This window comes from Pomacea canaliculata, linkage group LG14 (genome assembly GCF_003073045.1).
Source record: "Pomacea canaliculata isolate SZHN2017 linkage group LG14, ASM307304v1, whole genome shotgun sequence".
Taxonomy (NCBI): Eukaryota; Metazoa; Mollusca; class Gastropoda; order Architaenioglossa; family Ampullariidae; genus Pomacea; species Pomacea canaliculata.
In genome coordinates, this window is record NC_037603.1 from 11953193 (window position 1) to 11969741 (window position 16549).

Here is a 16549-nt window from a genome sequence, read left to right on the forward strand (position 1 = left end):
TTATCAAATTAACCTAGGCCGATGTTAAAAAAAAAACAAAAAACAAACAAGTGCATTTTACATTTTGGCAGACGATGCCGACCCAAAGGCATCTACAGGCCGTGTTTAAGCCCAGCCCTGGTATAGAGTTGTAGGCTAATGTAGTTTGCTTGGTGATGGAGAAACGCGCACACGAAGCGACAACACAAAACTAAAAAAAAATAAAATAAAATAAAAAATAAAAATATGGAAGAAAGGAAAAAAAAGAAAACAAAACCCTTTTCATACAGATGGCCAAACAAAACAAATATAGGAGAGCCCCACCATAACACGCACGCACAAAAAAAAAAAAAACCAAAACAAACAAAAACACAAATCAGACACAATCCCACGAACATGCACACCCGCCCCTCTAGCTAATGGCGCTCGCTGGCCCCACGCGGCCCACAACTGTCACCGCAGTTCAGAAGGTTATTCCCCCCTTCCAGGCCACTGCCTGAGTCACCCGGCCATACATCAGTAACATATCCACCTCTTTACTGTCAATTCCAACTTGCTTGCAGGCCCCTTCAGTGGCACATTAATTCAGAGACCTAAATGCACGAGCGTTCTTCTAGAATCTAGACCAGACCTGGGCAAAGGGCGGCCCGCGGGCCGAATCCGGCCCGCCTCTTGTCTCTGACCGGCCCGCACGCTGGCCCGCCCGCCAGTATATATGCTATGTATACAGTATTGGGTAAAACTGAGTTAACTATATTAGTCCGGCCCTCTAAAACCATCCCAATTTCTCATGCGGCCCCTTGGGAAAATTAATTGCCCACCCCTGATCTAGACGGTTCATGCGCGATAAATCATTGTGTCCAGCGGCCCTCTGACACCTGGCCCGCTACCCCGACGGCCCAGCCTACCTCCAGCCTGGAAATTGTATACTGCAGACTTGAAACTCAACATCTGCAGGTGCTCCTTCTTCAGACCAGAAAAAGAAGATGGAAAACAAGATAAGGTAGGAATATTTATATTTAAATTTTAAAAAACCGTTTTTCTTTTTAAAATGGAATACTGTAGTGGCGTGGACAGATCTGCCGTTGAAAGCATCACTACTCGGCAAAGTCAGAGGAAAGGTTTCCCACGCCCCCCACCACCACCACAACCACCACCACCTTTTTCGGCGTTCTTTGTCGGTGACGACACCATCATCGGCGCGCATCCCGAAACGTTGGTCACCTTACCTCCTCTCACCCTTTACTCTCTCTCCAATCACACCTCTCTTTGTTTTTGTTTTAAACATCTAACTGACGCGCATTCCGGAAACGTCCATCATTCACACCCTTTCGCCCTCGCACGTGTTCAGTCGTATAGTACTTGGTGTAGGTCTCTGACACATTCATGGCTGTTAGTATGTCTGTACTTCTCTACTGACTTGCTTGGTCTGTGTACCAATGTGCTTTATGCATTTTTGTAGTTGAATATCTTTTGTTTGTATATATCGCACTGAGCTTACTGTAACTTTGGGAAAATGTGCTTTGAAAATTATTTGTTGTTATTGTTGTTATTATTTACAGACCTTCACACGCAGGGACTATAAACACTAAATTATAATAAAGATTTCACGAGCTGACCAACATGGTGTGACGAGTTGTCGGTTGCCAGATGTCTGGTGGAAGACAATAAACCTCATCTTGTCATTGCCCTCAAGCATGTGGTGTGTTTATACAGCTGTAATTTGTGGTACAAACCCTCGCCACACAAACACACATACTCTTTATAAACTCAAACTCACACACTTATTCGTTGCTACTCTTCACGCACACAAACACACCCAAACGCCGTATGCAGTAGGACATGCTTGTCCTTTATATGAAACAATACTTGTACTAACACGTAGTTAGCATTTTCTTATCTTTCTTTTGTTTTTACAAAAGGGTTGAAAAATCTGTTAGTGTCTTTTCATCCCACAAATCTCGCAGGCCCGTATAGAAACACTTCTGGATTGGGATTTGTTTATAAGACACCCAGACACCCGCTACAAACAGCGTATAACAAGGATGCCCAACCTGGCAAGTACAACTTGTTTCTAATAAAAATGGTATCCGCTTTATTTTTTTTTTCTTTCTTGTATTTTTGCGGTGAAACGCCCGTGGCACGCATGTCGGTAATGTGTATGACCCGCAGGCCGAAAAAGGTTGGGCATCACTGGCGTATAACAAGCGCGAAACATTTTTAAAAAAAAAAAGCAGTTAGGCTATGCCTGCCTCCTCATGACAGCCAGAGATGCGAAAACCAGCGGCAACTGCTGCAAGCATCCTTCTTATGGATTGGTCCATTTTGTTGATGACGTCACACGGTTTGCTGCGCTTTCCCCGAGAGCTCCGCCCGTGTCCCCATTGCACGCTGAGCAGCGACAGAGAAAGGTTCAGAGGAAGGCATTAGAGAAAGATAACTATTTTATGCATACAAAACGAAGACAATAAAAGATTTGTGTATCAGGACTTTACAAAAATTCCATGAAGATGAGTAACCAGCAGCTAATCAAGGTCTGTCAAGAAGCCTTCATCCGCTGTGCGCCGTGGACACCAGTTACCTTCAGACTGCAACAAAGCAGGATAATACAATCAACAACAGGCAACAATAGACAATATATTGAAGCTATAAAGTGTTTGGAGGCTTTTGGTGTTCGCAGTGATATTGACTCTGTGTGCGCACATCTGAGAACTTTTAAAGATTCTGAAATCGCCAAGAGAGTGTTCTGTAATATTCCTGAAGGGCCACAAGGACAGCCTTGGAGCTTACCTGCTGCTGTCGACCTTTCTGTTTCCGTGGAGGTAAAACACAGCATGGCTTACCAAGCTAGAAAGCTCTTTAAGGAGTTCCTGCGTGTCTTCCTTAGTCTCTGCCAGAACCTCATTGAAGATAATCAGTCTCTTGAGCAGAGACTGAAAGGCGCTTTCATTGATGTTTTCGAAGGACTGACAGATTCTAACTTCAGTCTTGAGCCTGGCTGGAACAAAAAACTTATACGCAAGCAAAGCTCCATTTGTTATGCAATACATCTCGTCCATCGCTACCTCATAGACTTTCCAGAGTATTACAAAACGATGATCAGTGATCTGGCCATCCTTGCTCCTAAACAATGGGGAATGTACCAGCGAGGAAATAAGTATTCAGGAGACTACACAAAGTGGTGTATACCTGAAACATTTAGAGGATTTGAATTGGACACCGAATCTGACACACCAAGGGACTGGGATGCCATGCAGGGAGAAATGATAGCTTATGCTGAGAGGTCTACATTACTGTCTCCTGAAAAACGTACAAGAGTGGCGGATTCGTCGAGTTCGGAGGAAGAAGGATCGTCCTTACCTAAGATGAGTCGCACAGAGCGCTCAAACTTGACATTGCGACAATCTACACCACCTGACATTGTCGATGACACTTCTTCCTCCTCTCCAGTGTCATCACCATTAGAGGAGGAAGAGTTTAATTATGAAGGACATGACGAGAGTGGCGGTACCGAGGACGAGGTGGTGACGAGAAATACAGCAAAGATGGACACGGCTAGAGCGATGACCTTTAGTCCTCAGCCTTCCACCTCTCGTGAAGAGGAACAACCGTCGACTTCCAGACAAGCAGACGTCAGGGCCGTGGAGACAACTGATATAACCGTTTCTTTTCGTTCTTCTACAGGAGGCATCAGACAAGCATCTTTTACACTGGATAATGCTGGCGTTTTTTCTTGTTCTTTTACAAGAGGCATCAGACGAGCATCTTTTACACTGGATAATGCTGGAAATATTAAACAAAGAAACACAGACGCCTGATGTTCCCTGATTTGTGGATAAATGTCAGAAATGCAAGAATATGCTAGGGAAACGTGGCCTAACTAACGATTTCACAGAATGACTTTAACAAAGTTTATATTGTGACTGATGACTTTGTCAGAAGTGATGTATCAAAAACTCATTCTGTGGACGTGGCTACAGCTCCAGCAAATGGATTTTTAATATTACAAAAATGGTAAATTTTATTCCTTTGACATTTTTCGTGTAATTGAAAACTTGTAGAGGCCATTTTTACTTTTACATTTTTGTCTTCTTGATATATTTGGTACCGTTGGGGCTATTTCTCAACTTTCAATCATTTTTCTAATATTCAATCTTCTTCAATAGTCTCTTGCATTAATCTCTCGTAAGCACTGATTTGTGTTCTGATCTTTCATTCTTTCTCTGCCTGTGTTTATTATGTGCCTGTAACCTTGACATATTTATCATATGCTTTTGGGTTTTTTTCCTTTTAAAATGAGGGTTCAAGTAACGGACCAAAACACATTATAGCATGTCTTTAAAATGTGTATTCTTTTTTCATTTTGTTTTCACACACACATTCATTTAGTTTCCTGAAAAGGAACTGGTTAGCATAATGCTAATATATAACTTACAATATTTTGCTATTTTTCTATATTTTGCTTCTTTGTATACGGTGCTGGTGTAAAGGTATTGACAAAATGTTTGAAGCTTTCCTGTTTGTTGATCACAAATAGAAGCTCAATCCACCATTTCAGTTGCCTGCAATGTTTTCTTAACAACACAAAATTTTTCCATTGTGCAACCCAAAATTATGATCAAATATGACTCAGACAGTATCATCTACCACTGAAGCACATATTACCAATATTACCAGTTGGTTTGTTTTATCTTTCAATCTACATGTCGTTTCGATACACCTATCTTGGTCTATTTAATACTTGATTACAATAAGAACAATTATCTACATGTTTAACAGCTGTTACCTAACAACCGTATCTTTATTTAATCATTTCCTCTAAATAGATATTTCATGTTGTTAGCAATAATTTTGTTTTTTACTTAAAATCCACTATTTACTATTTTTCTACTTCAACTTACTTCACGTGTCGTGGTAATTCGTCCTGCCAGGGATGACTAGTGTGGAGGATGTAATGCCGAGTTGCATGATGCCAGCGGTAAACGCATCCTTGACTGTTAATGATGTCTGATGATCTTGTGATGTCTTGAAAGTCCGATAAATAAAACCATGTCTCTCTTGTTTGAAAGCGTCTGTTGAAGCTTAAGTTGAAAGGAATTCGTTTAATTGACACATTAAAAATACTACATACCACATAGAGATCAAAACGTTTCATTTGGGTGTGAGTTGGGGGGAGGAGGAGGAGAAGAAGAAGGAATCTCGGTGACAGTGCTGATGCTTTGAAAAATGATTTAAATGGTGATTAAAATATTTTTTACGAGGTTTTCATCTTGTGTGTATTAAATGCACTTTTGTGGGGACGCTGTACATACCTGGGCTGATGTGCATAAGCGAACTTAAACATGAACTTAAGCTTAAGTTGGCTGACTTAACTTTAAGTACAGTAACTCGGTGTGCACAAGACAACTCGTCCGCTAAGTACAAAATTTCTTACTCAACTTTAAGACTGCCCTCCCCCAGGTATAAACCCTTACTTAGCTGAGTCGGGCGACAGTTAGCACATTTCTGATTTCTTCGTGTGAAGAGTGACAGAAGATGGCAGCGAGACGACTGTGCTTTAGAATGATGATAAGAAGACATTTGAGGAGGGAACGTGTTATGGTGGGGCTCTCCCCTATTTATTTTGTTTGGCCACCTGTATGAAAGGGGTTTTGTTTTCTTTTTCTTTCCGTTCTTCCACATGGGCCTACAGAGGGGGTGTGCAGATTGATGAAAAAAAATTAATAAATAAAAACGCATGTAATACATCCAGTATGCAGAGAATTTAGAGAATAGTTACATCACTCTTACAACAGCTGTTCTCAACCTTTTACATGTGACGCCCCCCCCCCTGACGAACACCGGTACGTCCGCGCCCCCCCCACCCCCCTTAGCCAGCGAGGTCGGTGGAAGAGCGGGGAGCCTTAGCTAACCTCCAACGCCGAGTCGAGCAAATCAACAACGGAAGAACAAAGTTCGTATTGCAAGAAGTCTAACTGTTAATGAAATTTTACTCAAGCAAATTCTGCGGTGCTAATAAATATTATTTTATTGGACACTCACTTTGATTAATGAGAAGGTTGAGCCTGCTTGCTGTTGCATACAGAAGCGAACCTGTGTGCGATGTTCGTACCCACTGCTATTCGCAGCTCAGCCTCTGCGTCCACACGATTTCTGTATTGAGACTTCAGTGCTGCCAATGCTGAAAATCCTTGCTCACACATATACGAAGTTGAAAATGGCAGAAGAACTTTCATTGCTTGCTCAGAAAGGAGAGGATATTCACCGTTGATGCTAATCCAGAATGTTGGCACTGGTGTTGTTTGGAAGACAATTTTCAGGGATTGGTCACTCGAAAGGTCGCAAAGAGAATTCCCTAACATTGTCTTAGACGCTAAGCGCATATCATAACTACACTAATAAAAATCCACCAAAATACAGATTCAGCACATAAGTCCCCTGGTATAGAGTTGTAGACTAATGTAGTTTGCTTGGTGATGGAGAGACGGGAAGAGAAAGTTTCACGGTGTGGTGAAGTAACTACGAAACAAACTCCTTTGACATCTCACTTCGTGCTTAGAGGTTGCGCTGCCAGCGGCGGGCCCCATCCTCTCCATTCACACTGTGACCACACATCAGCAACATATCCACCTCTTTACTGTCAATTCCAACTTGCAGGTCCCCCAAGTGACACATTAATCCAGCGACCTCAATGCACGAACGTTCTTTTAACGTCTAAACGGTTCATGCGCGATAAATTACTGTGTCCAGCGGCCTCTGACACCTGGCCCGCTTCTGTGTGTGATCATCGCTTTTGTGTTCGTCTATGTGTGGCTTCCTGTGCTCGCGCTTTTTCAATTGGTTTTTACGCACAGTCATACTTAAATTGAGAACATAATGTTTAAAATAAAATCCACAGTAGTTGCAATAAATCTGTTCTACCTTACCCGAATACAAATGAACAACATCGAACATGCGTTCATCGATAAAGGAGTCGGTGGCTAGAAAGAAAAATTCTACCGATTATTAATTTTATTTATTTTATTTCTGTCTGTAGATCCTGACGAGAGCTTCAATCGATAAGCTCACGTGATTAGCCGCAGCCACACCTGCGCAAGGACGCACACGTCACGTGACGAACTGTTTCGATCCGCGTGGTCTTTGTTGATGCCCGCAGGATGCTGTGAAGCGTCGGTACCCGTGTTTGTGTTGCTGACAAAGGACCCCAGGTATGGAGGCGGCCTACATTTTGCATCAGATTTGAACACCTTTTCACACCACCCGTGTTTCCACACCTCGGTTCCAGGTCCGCGCACGAATCGCATGACAACATCCCTACTCACCCACTGCCATCATCAATCGAGAGAAAGAAAACAGAATCATGTTGTCGATATTTTCGATCAGAAGTGGTGTGTACAAGACAGGAGTAGTGATTCTCTTCCTTGCAGCAGTTCTAGAGCTGGTGGCGTTTGTGTCGCCGTACTGGGCCAAGAATGGTGAGCACTACAGCGGTCTGTGGAAGGACTGCCAGCCCGACGGCTCTTGTTCATCCTTCAGCATGTACTATAAAGGTAAATATGCTTTAAAGGTGAACCTCCCATTCATTTGTCTCTTTACATTAAACCACAGTAAAAGGCGTTAAACAGTTAAGAGACTATCTTGTTATAAAAATTTCTATTTATTTTATTTCTCCTCTTCATCTTTCAGCTATAGAATCATCCGCAAACTGCATATAGATGCGTGTGTATGTGTGTACCCAAGGGTTTTAGGTTCGTTTTCCACACCCTCTGCGTTTCCTTATTTGTATGGCAGCTTTCCTGACAATGTCGTGAAAAGTATTAACAAACATCTGTGAAATCAGAATGCGCAAAATCCAAATTTCAGTCCAGAAATAGTGACAACTATGGCAGCGCCCTGACTGTCCTTTGTCACGAGACCATCATGGCGCTGCAGCTGGCAGTCAACAAAGCCTCGCGCGCTGACGTCAGGCAAACCAGCTTTTATCGACCGTTTCTTCCGCCTTCTTCTCTCTCTCCGCGATCTCTACCTGGATGTGTAAACAGTATTTCAGCTGCAAAACATTTGCGGAGGGGAAGTGTGGGTTACGTCTGCGATCGGTGCAGCAGTTGTCTCCCTTGAGGCGTAGAGCTCTCGCTTGAAGAAGACGAGATAGTTTGAGAGACTTGTACTTCCTGCGATAAGTTCGTTCAGACGAGATTAATATATATTCGTTTCCATTAGAACAGACTGCCCCTATACACAAGAGGAAAAAAATGTATAGACACTTTTATTCTTGATGTTTATACTTTGTTCATTCATTCCTAATCAAGACTACAAAGATCGTTAGAAAAGTACACAGACGTGATCTAACTCTAGGCTCTCGGTGCTATGTTACTGTAACAAGGAGACGATGGTGTAATAAATAAATGACATCGGACAGACAAATGCTAATCCACACAAGAGCGGTTGCCTACACCCAATTGATTTGACACTTTGTCTGAGTCAGGGTTTGTTGTGACTTTCTACTTTTCACTCCTTAGTTCTTCGTTGTTATGTATCTCCGCTTTGCCATGGTGTCATCCGTTTGATCATGCTTATGTTTCCTGCATGCTTGACTGTCAGTTCGTTTGTAGTCTTCCGTGCGCAGAGCTATGAGCTAGCATCCATAAGAGAAAATGCACTTTATTATTGTTGTTGTTATTACTATAAAAAATTAATTTAGCAATTAGTCGGGGTATTTTATTTAGCTTTGTTGAAACTCTCAGTGAGTTTTAAATTCAAGAGACAGCCCTGTGTAAGAGTACATTAACCACATAGTATAACTTCTCTCACAGAGCCGAATCTGCTAAACAGTTGTGATGCTTCATCAGACTGCAAGTGCAAGCCCAACTATCAAATCACCATCAGAAGTGAACAAGAGTGTATACTTGGTAGGTAAGATGATCCAGCCTCTCTTTTTTTCTCTCTTTCTCTCACACTGTCTCCTCGTGTGCATTTGTCTTTTATATATACACACGTTCTCTCCCTCCCCGTCTACTTGTATTTGTTATATATATCCCCAGTCTCTCTCTCTCCCTGTGTGTAGTTGTGATATATAAATAATGTTACGGTAGAGTTGGATTACTATTTCCATGTAGATGTAGGATAATGCATGATTGTTACTCAAGGACTTTATTTTCGTCAATGTCATCAATAAATCCATGAAAATAACGGGGGGGGGGAGGGAGGGGTATGATTTTAAACCTTATCCAGCAAATGCTAGTTCATTCCAGCAAACAACAGATATGAGTGATGCACAAGATGGGGCTAACAAAAACTGAATGCTGTCACTCAGTCTTGCTAACTTATTGTTAGTCTGCAACCTTTCCTCTAAAAGCAATATGTGTAAGAGCCACAATAGAAATGTCACCAACCTAACTGTTAATGGACCAAACAGCGCCGTGGTTCCACGCCGCTAGAGGGCTCCAAGTTTTCTGCTTCATCTACATGGTCATCGCTGTGGCCTTCGTCATCTTTCTCAACGCCAGGAGAGCGACAGACGACGGCTGCTACGGTCGAGTTGTCGAGGCTGTCACAGGCTGTGCTGGTGTGTATGATGCTAGCCTTATTACTTGACATGAACGCTGTCTTACATCCGACATTAATCATGAAGACATGTACAATAATTAAAACATATTAGGCTTATTAAAGGATAAAAAGTCATGTTTATCAGTCATATATCAAACTGATTAAAGACAGCTTCACGTGGTTTAATTAAGCAAAACTGATGACAAAAAATAAACTGTAAACCTCACCGCGGCCTGAAAGTTTGTTTATTTAATTGTTTATTTCGAGAAGTAGTCTTGCAGTCTTCAAACATTTGAGCATTCCACGTAAGAATTCCCATACACCTCTCCTCTATTAGGTTTGAAAAATATTTTATTGTCATATTGCATGTTACGTTTGCTTTTAACTGAAAATGTCAGACTGACACCTAGGAAAGATTATGGTGACAGTCTGAAGGAACAGAGACAGGTACCGACAATATGTAATTAGTTCAACTCTAGACGATGGTATCCTTAGTGAAGACAGTGACACCACTTTAATGAGCATCCCAACACATGTTTTACCCAGGTGTGACCGGCCTGACAGGAGGCATCGTGTACCTGGTTTGTCTACCTGCGCACCTGAACTGGTGTCTCATAGTCAGCATCCTGACGGCTTTGCTTTTCCTGTTGTCAGCTGGCCTCGTGGCTTACAGCAGCAGACACACCAAGCACTCCATCGCCAGACTTACTGATACGGACAATCGTAAATTAAGACTTTAGTAACAGCAACATTTTTTTTTTTTTTTAAATTTTTTTTATCATTTCCAGTTAACACCGTCCCTCCAGACTTGAAACACTTTGGTAGAAACGAATTCCTGTCTACATATGTAGTGATGGCCCTGCTTTCTGTGTTAACATGTTTCCTAAAAAAACACTGCACTTGCTAGAAATATGTGTAAATACATTTTGCAAATTTCTTAAAATAAAACAATGATGAGAAAAAACTAAGAGAATGCATCTCTTACACTAGTCGGTGTCATGTGCTCATGTTCGTGACTATTTGTCAAGATATAATGAGCTGTACAGACTGTTATCCAAACACACAGTCTTTCCTTGTTCCATAATTTAACTATGTACTTGATAATGGTGAGTACCCCGATGCCTTGGTCAGAGGTTACCATCCAAACCCTACAAAACAAGGGAGATACATCACAGGAAGATAATTTTAGGGGCCTATCATAAAATATTTGCAGTAAAAAACATAGTCATAGACTACTGTATAATAAGTGGAATTAAGCAACCCCCGTGTAGCGACCCATGAACAAAACCATCTTGTAAGTATTGTCTCGTATGATGTACAGGAAAGGGTGGTCTGCCCGGAAGTTGACGGTCCTGAATGGGCGAGACTTAAAAGAAATCTTAACTGCAGTCGCTGCAGATGCTTCTGTCCCCTCCTCGTTGACCTCGACCACAGCCTGGTAACAGAGATGACAATGTCTGAAGAGAGGTCTGAGAATGACAAGGTTTGTTCAGTCAGCGAAACAGATTTAACACTCGATTAAAATGCTAATTATGAAAAACAGTGTAATAGTAGAAGTGGTCGTCTGGTGCAGGGATGTCAGACACACAGGACAGATGTAGGCACAACAAGGCAAGAGTGGCAGACGGATGAACTCCACTCTAACAATGTCAGTCTGTACGAGAACATTCTATCAGCTTTTAGAGTTCTTTCTCCCTAAAGAAAACTAACCTCGTGAATGACGTCAGATATGAACAGCTGATTCCCTGAGCTGATCCCCCGGAAGTTGGCACGTTTGGTGTTGAAAGAGCTGCGCATGCCCAATCTCTTCATAGGCTCTTTCAAACTGAAGCGGCTCTTCGACTTAAACCTGACCACACACACACGCGGGCGCATATTTGTGGATGACTCACCTTTCTTGTTTCCAAGAAAGCAAACCCAAATATAAGGAAGACGAGGGAAAAAATGGTAGGTAGATGAAAAAGAATGAAAAGATTATCAGCTTCAAGACACATCTGTTCAAGAAATACTTTCATTAGCTCCTTTTTATATTATATTTAAGTTCAGAGAGCGAAGGAAAGAGAGATTCATTTAAATATGACATTCATCAAAAAAGTATATTTTAAGCGCTTGGAGACAAATCCGTTCTCTGGAGAGGGAACGGGTTTATTGCTGAAAGGGCAAGTAGTCGTAGAGGGATGATTTACTCGATGTTACTGAGAATCAAGTCATCTACTGCAACAAACGGAGCAAAACCCACCTGGGTAAAAACAGTTTCACTTTGTCATTGCCCATGGACTCGAGTTCAGAGGTCAATTCCTCCATCTTCAGAGACTGCTCCACTTGACTGAGAGTTCCACGGCTGACCGGCAACACAATGAAGATGGAATATCGCTGGTCTTTGTAAGGCAGCTCCACAATGTCAGCTTTCAGATTCTGGGATCTTTTGTACCTGTACATGATGGTGTAACCGGTATGGAACATTAACAATTTTTACTGTTGATAATCTCATGGAAACATGCAGCACACTTAAAATACACATACATGTATATAAGTCTACATCTATTGGCTATCGACGTTAAAGAATTTGTAAATGCTGGTGAGGACAAAAGACCATACTTGAAATTGTCCTCCTGCTTCATCATGGGAACAGTAACGGTCGTGCCATCATCCAGGTAAAATGGCTCCTCTGCTGTGTCCGCAAGTCTGAAGGTTTTCAGCCAGGAACCTGCCACAAGATGACAAGATTATTGACAGGGACTCACAAGACCAATCTTTTAGCTGTACAACCAAGTTTTAATGTCAGTGAGGTTCACGTAGCCAGGGCCAGGGGTCAGTGGAATGGTCTTCCTTAGTCCGTGCCGGCTGATTGTCGATTGGGCCAAGTATTCTGGGTGCGGGTGGTCGTCCCCAATGACATCCCTTGTTTTTTGTCTGCGTGTGTGTGCGCGTGTACGTGTGATTATTGTGCGAATGTTGTGTAATGATCTGCCTCGTGTTAACATCGAGAATCCAAGAAAGGTCGGAAGATGGCAGATAGAAGGAAGAACACACAACATACAATGCTTCGACAAAAACTCCACCTTTAAAATAGAGAGCATTGACGATGATCATGGCTGTTGTATTGTCAATGGTACCCGGTGCAAGAAAATCTGGTATTTTGCCTTTGGTCACGTTGCCTACCCAGGTGTTGATGGGTGTCTCTGGACCACCAACGGCGCTGAAGTCAAAGTGGCCGAACCTAAAACAAGGGAGACAAGACAATTATTGTAAATAATTAGACATTATCCACGATGTTTCTCGTTCCCAGCTTGTGGGACTTACCGGGTACATCCCCGACTTACTTAGCTCGGTACATCTGTACCAGACCCTGACGAAAGGTTTCCTCAACTGGTAGATTGGGTTTAACGAACACGGCGTTGGCCAAGTTCAGCTCGACAGAGGTGGAGAGCTGACTGGTCTGGAGCAACGCGGCGTAGGCAGAGTGGGCTTTGTTCTTCCGAAGTTTGGAGAGCCCCAGTACCTTGATCATTTCCCTGGCGGTGGCTTTCTGAGCACCTACACCATAGGAAAATGTTTAAAATGTTATTTTATTGACAAGATTAAACTTTTTGTTATCAAGCATGAAAGCCATGATCGATCTAATTATAAATACAATTGTTTATGGTTTACTTACTTCTCCGCAAGTAGTTATAAACATATAGCTCGCTGATCATTATGCAACATTTGTCATATAATCAACATTTGAAGCAAATGACATATTTCCTAGTCCAAACAAAAATTAGCTTCGTCCACAAGCTGAATCTTCAAAATATGTGAACTATGCCTATTAAAAGGTAATTTCCGTAGCTTATTAGAAAAGCAGGTAAGCACACAGCAAAAAAAGAAATTCCACCCATAGTCGATATTTAAACTGATATTTTAAAACTATTTCCCATTTTTACAATTGTTTACAAATGTCTTTAATCCTGGCCTGCGCACCCAGATAGGTCATGGTCAGGGCCACGTGGACACTGAAGGGAGAGAAGACGATGTCAGAACTGGCATTTTTCCTCAACTGTGAATACAGCGACGATGAGAAGATCGCGGAAGCTGACGACAGGTTTTCAATTAATTTCACATGTTGTTTCGTCAGCACGTCACCTCTCGCACCTGCCCTCAGATATGAAATAAATTGTAGGTAAGGGAGGACTGGCAACGAGGGCTTGCGTGTCCTCCACATACATACACAACAACAATAATAATAATTTAAAAAACTAATAATTACTAGAGGCGCCTTCATTTATGATCATCACGAAAAAAAGGCTGCTGTACAGTTGGGAAAAAAAAACAATAACAAAAGGGAGAGAAAATTAGGGAAAAGGGGAGGCCATCAGCTTCTGGAGGTATTTACTAAAGAGATCAGCCCTGAAAACTTGGAAGGTGACACCACAAACAAATGTTAGCTTACTCTACTACCTCGTGGGGTCTGGCGGCGCTGACCCCTCGTGCCATCCACAGCCACACGCTCATGGCCTCGTCGCTTCCCTCCTCGGGATTCCAGCTCGCGAGCTGAACGCGCCCCGAAGGTCGGCTGATGAAGAAACTGGAACGAGTCGACCTGGCTTGTTAGGGCCGAAGACACTGTTAGTATTCATTGCAAGAAATGAGCAAGTGTGAAGATGTAACTGCGACTGAGTCACTGTTTCATTGAAATAATCATTCACTAAAGCCGATTTCTCTGTCACTCACTCGATCCCTAAGAATCTATACACTGATAAGTTGATAAAAGGGAAGCAGTTCGCCCATATTTCTCCATATTTATGAGCAAGTGCACCTGAAAATGTACATACACAACTCCACTATTCACTAGTAACATCTACAGGTAGGCTTGACTAATCGACATATCAAGCAGCACAATTAACCTACAATGTACATACCTACAGTGATGACAAGAAGGATGAGACAAATAAGCGTAAGAAGCCCACAGGAGGAAGCCATTGTGATGGAGAAGTGGGTTCACAGTAACAAGTAAGCTCCTGTTTATGAAGACTTGACACCAGGTCAGCCAACGTCACGTGACTTCTGTCTCCGTCAACAGGAACAGTATTCGTTTGGCTAACGGTCTGTTTGGGTACAAAACACACCGACAAACTTTAGTTCCGCATAGTCGCTTTTCACCAGCTGTTGAGGACATGAGCTCCCATCTTACTGATATTTATTTGACGCGGGGCTGCCGGAAGCCTCTCAAGAAAAACAATGGGTTGCTTTAATTCACAGACAATATGAGCTGTTGCTTCTTTAAAGACGAAAGTCCATTCACGTGACCGCCGAGGAGGAGAGCAGAACTAATGACACCATGGTAGTATCAGCACATGGTATCCTCTTTGGTAACAGCTTTGGTCGGCTCTGTCCCCACTGTATTTCAATGAATATTTATTTGAATGTCTGCTGCAGCTTAAGATTGTGGTTATTTCAGTTTTACAACCTCTCCTTGTCTTCCACTCAACTATTCCAGCGCGTGTTCGGCAATGGTGCGGAGCGAGAACAAGTCGGTGTAGCATGTAAGGTGAGCACCACTTGGCCAGCCCTTAAGGGTCTCCATCCCCGGCGACAGCGAAAACACTTGAATCATTCACTCTCGTTTCCTACTGCAGTGGCTATTGTTCCCAGTGATGTCTGTGATAACTGTACGACTGCTTCCTATCTGCTTCCAGTGTTAGTCTGGTATAAGGGTCAGCGGGTGCTCATCTACTCCCCCAACTTCCTCCCTTGATTAGCCAGATACCGCGGGCTCTTGTGAGGGTCAATGGCATAACTCTCAGCGCTTTTTAACTGCATGTATATATTAATGCAATATTAATAATATCCAACTGGCCAGGATGCCCGCCTTTGCTCAGCTTCCTTTCTGCCACGCGTTTTTACAGCTGTGATTTTATTCTCAACTTCGGTCAATCAATTCATTAGAGTCAATCATAAGGAAAATTTGTGCTTAGGAACTTTCAGTCCTCTCCCTTGAAACAAGTAAAAATAATGAGCTGAGTACTGGTTACAGACTCTTTGGTGCCGTATGGTCTGGTCACAGGTAGAACAGGTAAAACACATCAGTCCGGCTACATTTTTACTCAACTTTCGATCTATCACTTCATTTTAGTCCCGCGTGTTCATATGAACCAACAGCATAGTGAACACTTTGTACACGTCAAAGTTTCGAGACAAGGGGAGGTAACAGTTTCTAACGGTGCTCTCGCTTTGTGATCAGATAATGACCTCCTGCCGTGGCGACAGGTCAAAGACGTTTGTGTATTGTTGCTCCGACTGAGGTCTGCCGGTGTTGTTGTTGTAAACAGCTTCACGTTGGTCTGGTATTGGGGTCAGAGGGGGTCGTCTTCTCCCGCCTCCCATGACTGGCTAGATACAAAGGGTTCTTACGGGTCAATGGCCCGCCCCTACCCTCAATGAATGCGTGTGTGCAAGCGCATATATTAATATTTAATTAAAGTGCGCGTCTTCACTCGTACTGCTTGCTGCCATGGCTCTTTCATCTTCTTTGAGCCAAACATATTCATACGCAGGCCCGTTCTTAGCCTTCGAGGTTCGAGGCATAGCGGTTAATTTGGAGCCTAGTTTCCATATTTGGGGCCCTCGGTAGATAGACATCTAAGCACGACGCTGGGGTCAACAGACATTTCACTGAGCTGCATCACAACAAATCACACATGTATTATTTTTATCTTAAAGATCCCAAGGTTGGTGAGCTGTTGATCTTTGTCGAGAGACAGGACTACATCCATACAATAGGGAGGTTAGATTATGGTTGACATCACAAATATTAAAAAACAAATATTAGGGATTTCTTGCACTTCTTCAGTGACAGGGGGAAAGAGATGTGCATGACCTGGCGGTGAAGTTTACTCAGGGGTAGGAGGAGACCTGTAATTTAAGATCCTCCTCGAGGCTCTCAAGCTAAAGCTAAAGGGATAATGGTAATTTTTACTGGTGAACCAAGCACACAGGTTGTAATGTGAACAATTCTTTAGCTCAAGCGAGCTTGATGAAACTGAAC

The 16549-nt window shown here is 42.6% G+C and overlaps 2 protein-coding genes and 1 long non-coding RNA gene across 4 annotated transcripts; 1 reads left to right on the plus strand and 2 right to left on the minus strand.

Moving 5' to 3' along the window:
• Window positions 1-1810: 1810 nt before the first annotated feature.
• Window positions 1811-5793, minus strand: LOC112555341. Its single transcript, XR_003097445.1, has 2 exons — window positions 4881-5793; window positions 1811-3762 (listed from the first exon to the last, which is right to left on the minus strand). It is a non-coding gene; the product is annotated as an uncharacterized LOC112555341 (long non-coding RNA).
• LOC112555340 lies at window positions 2462-10490 on the plus strand. 2 transcript variants are annotated; one of them, XR_003097444.1, is made up of 5 exons: window positions 2462-3993; window positions 7016-7529; window positions 8793-8888; window positions 9395-9544; window positions 10072-10489. XR_003097444.1 is itself a non-coding variant. In XM_025223699.1 (4 exons), the coding sequence occupies exons 1-4, from the start codon at window positions 7340-7342 to the stop codon at window positions 10263-10265; spliced, it is 630 nt and encodes a 209-aa protein (XP_025079484.1). In that variant the 5' UTR covers window positions 6246-7339; the 3' UTR covers window positions 10266-10490. The 2 variants fall into 2 exon arrangements, 1 of the variants encoding a protein (XP_025079484.1); XM_025223699.1 differs by lacking the exon at window positions 2462-3993 and having other exon boundaries at window positions 6246-7529; window positions 10072-10490.
• Window positions 10277-15368, minus strand: LOC112555338 (leukocyte elastase inhibitor-like). The gene is made up of 9 exons (XM_025223697.1): window positions 14424-15368; window positions 13963-14127; window positions 13486-13656; window positions 12849-13062; window positions 12588-12745; window positions 12124-12232; window positions 11765-11956; window positions 11236-11374; window positions 10277-10960 (listed from the first exon to the last, which is right to left on the minus strand). Exons 1-9 carry the CDS (start codon window positions 14482-14484, stop codon window positions 10778-10780), a joined length of 1392 nt encoding a protein of 463 aa, XP_025079482.1. The 5' UTR covers window positions 14485-15368; the 3' UTR covers window positions 10277-10777.
• Between the last annotated feature and the right edge of the window lie 1181 nt (window positions 15369-16549).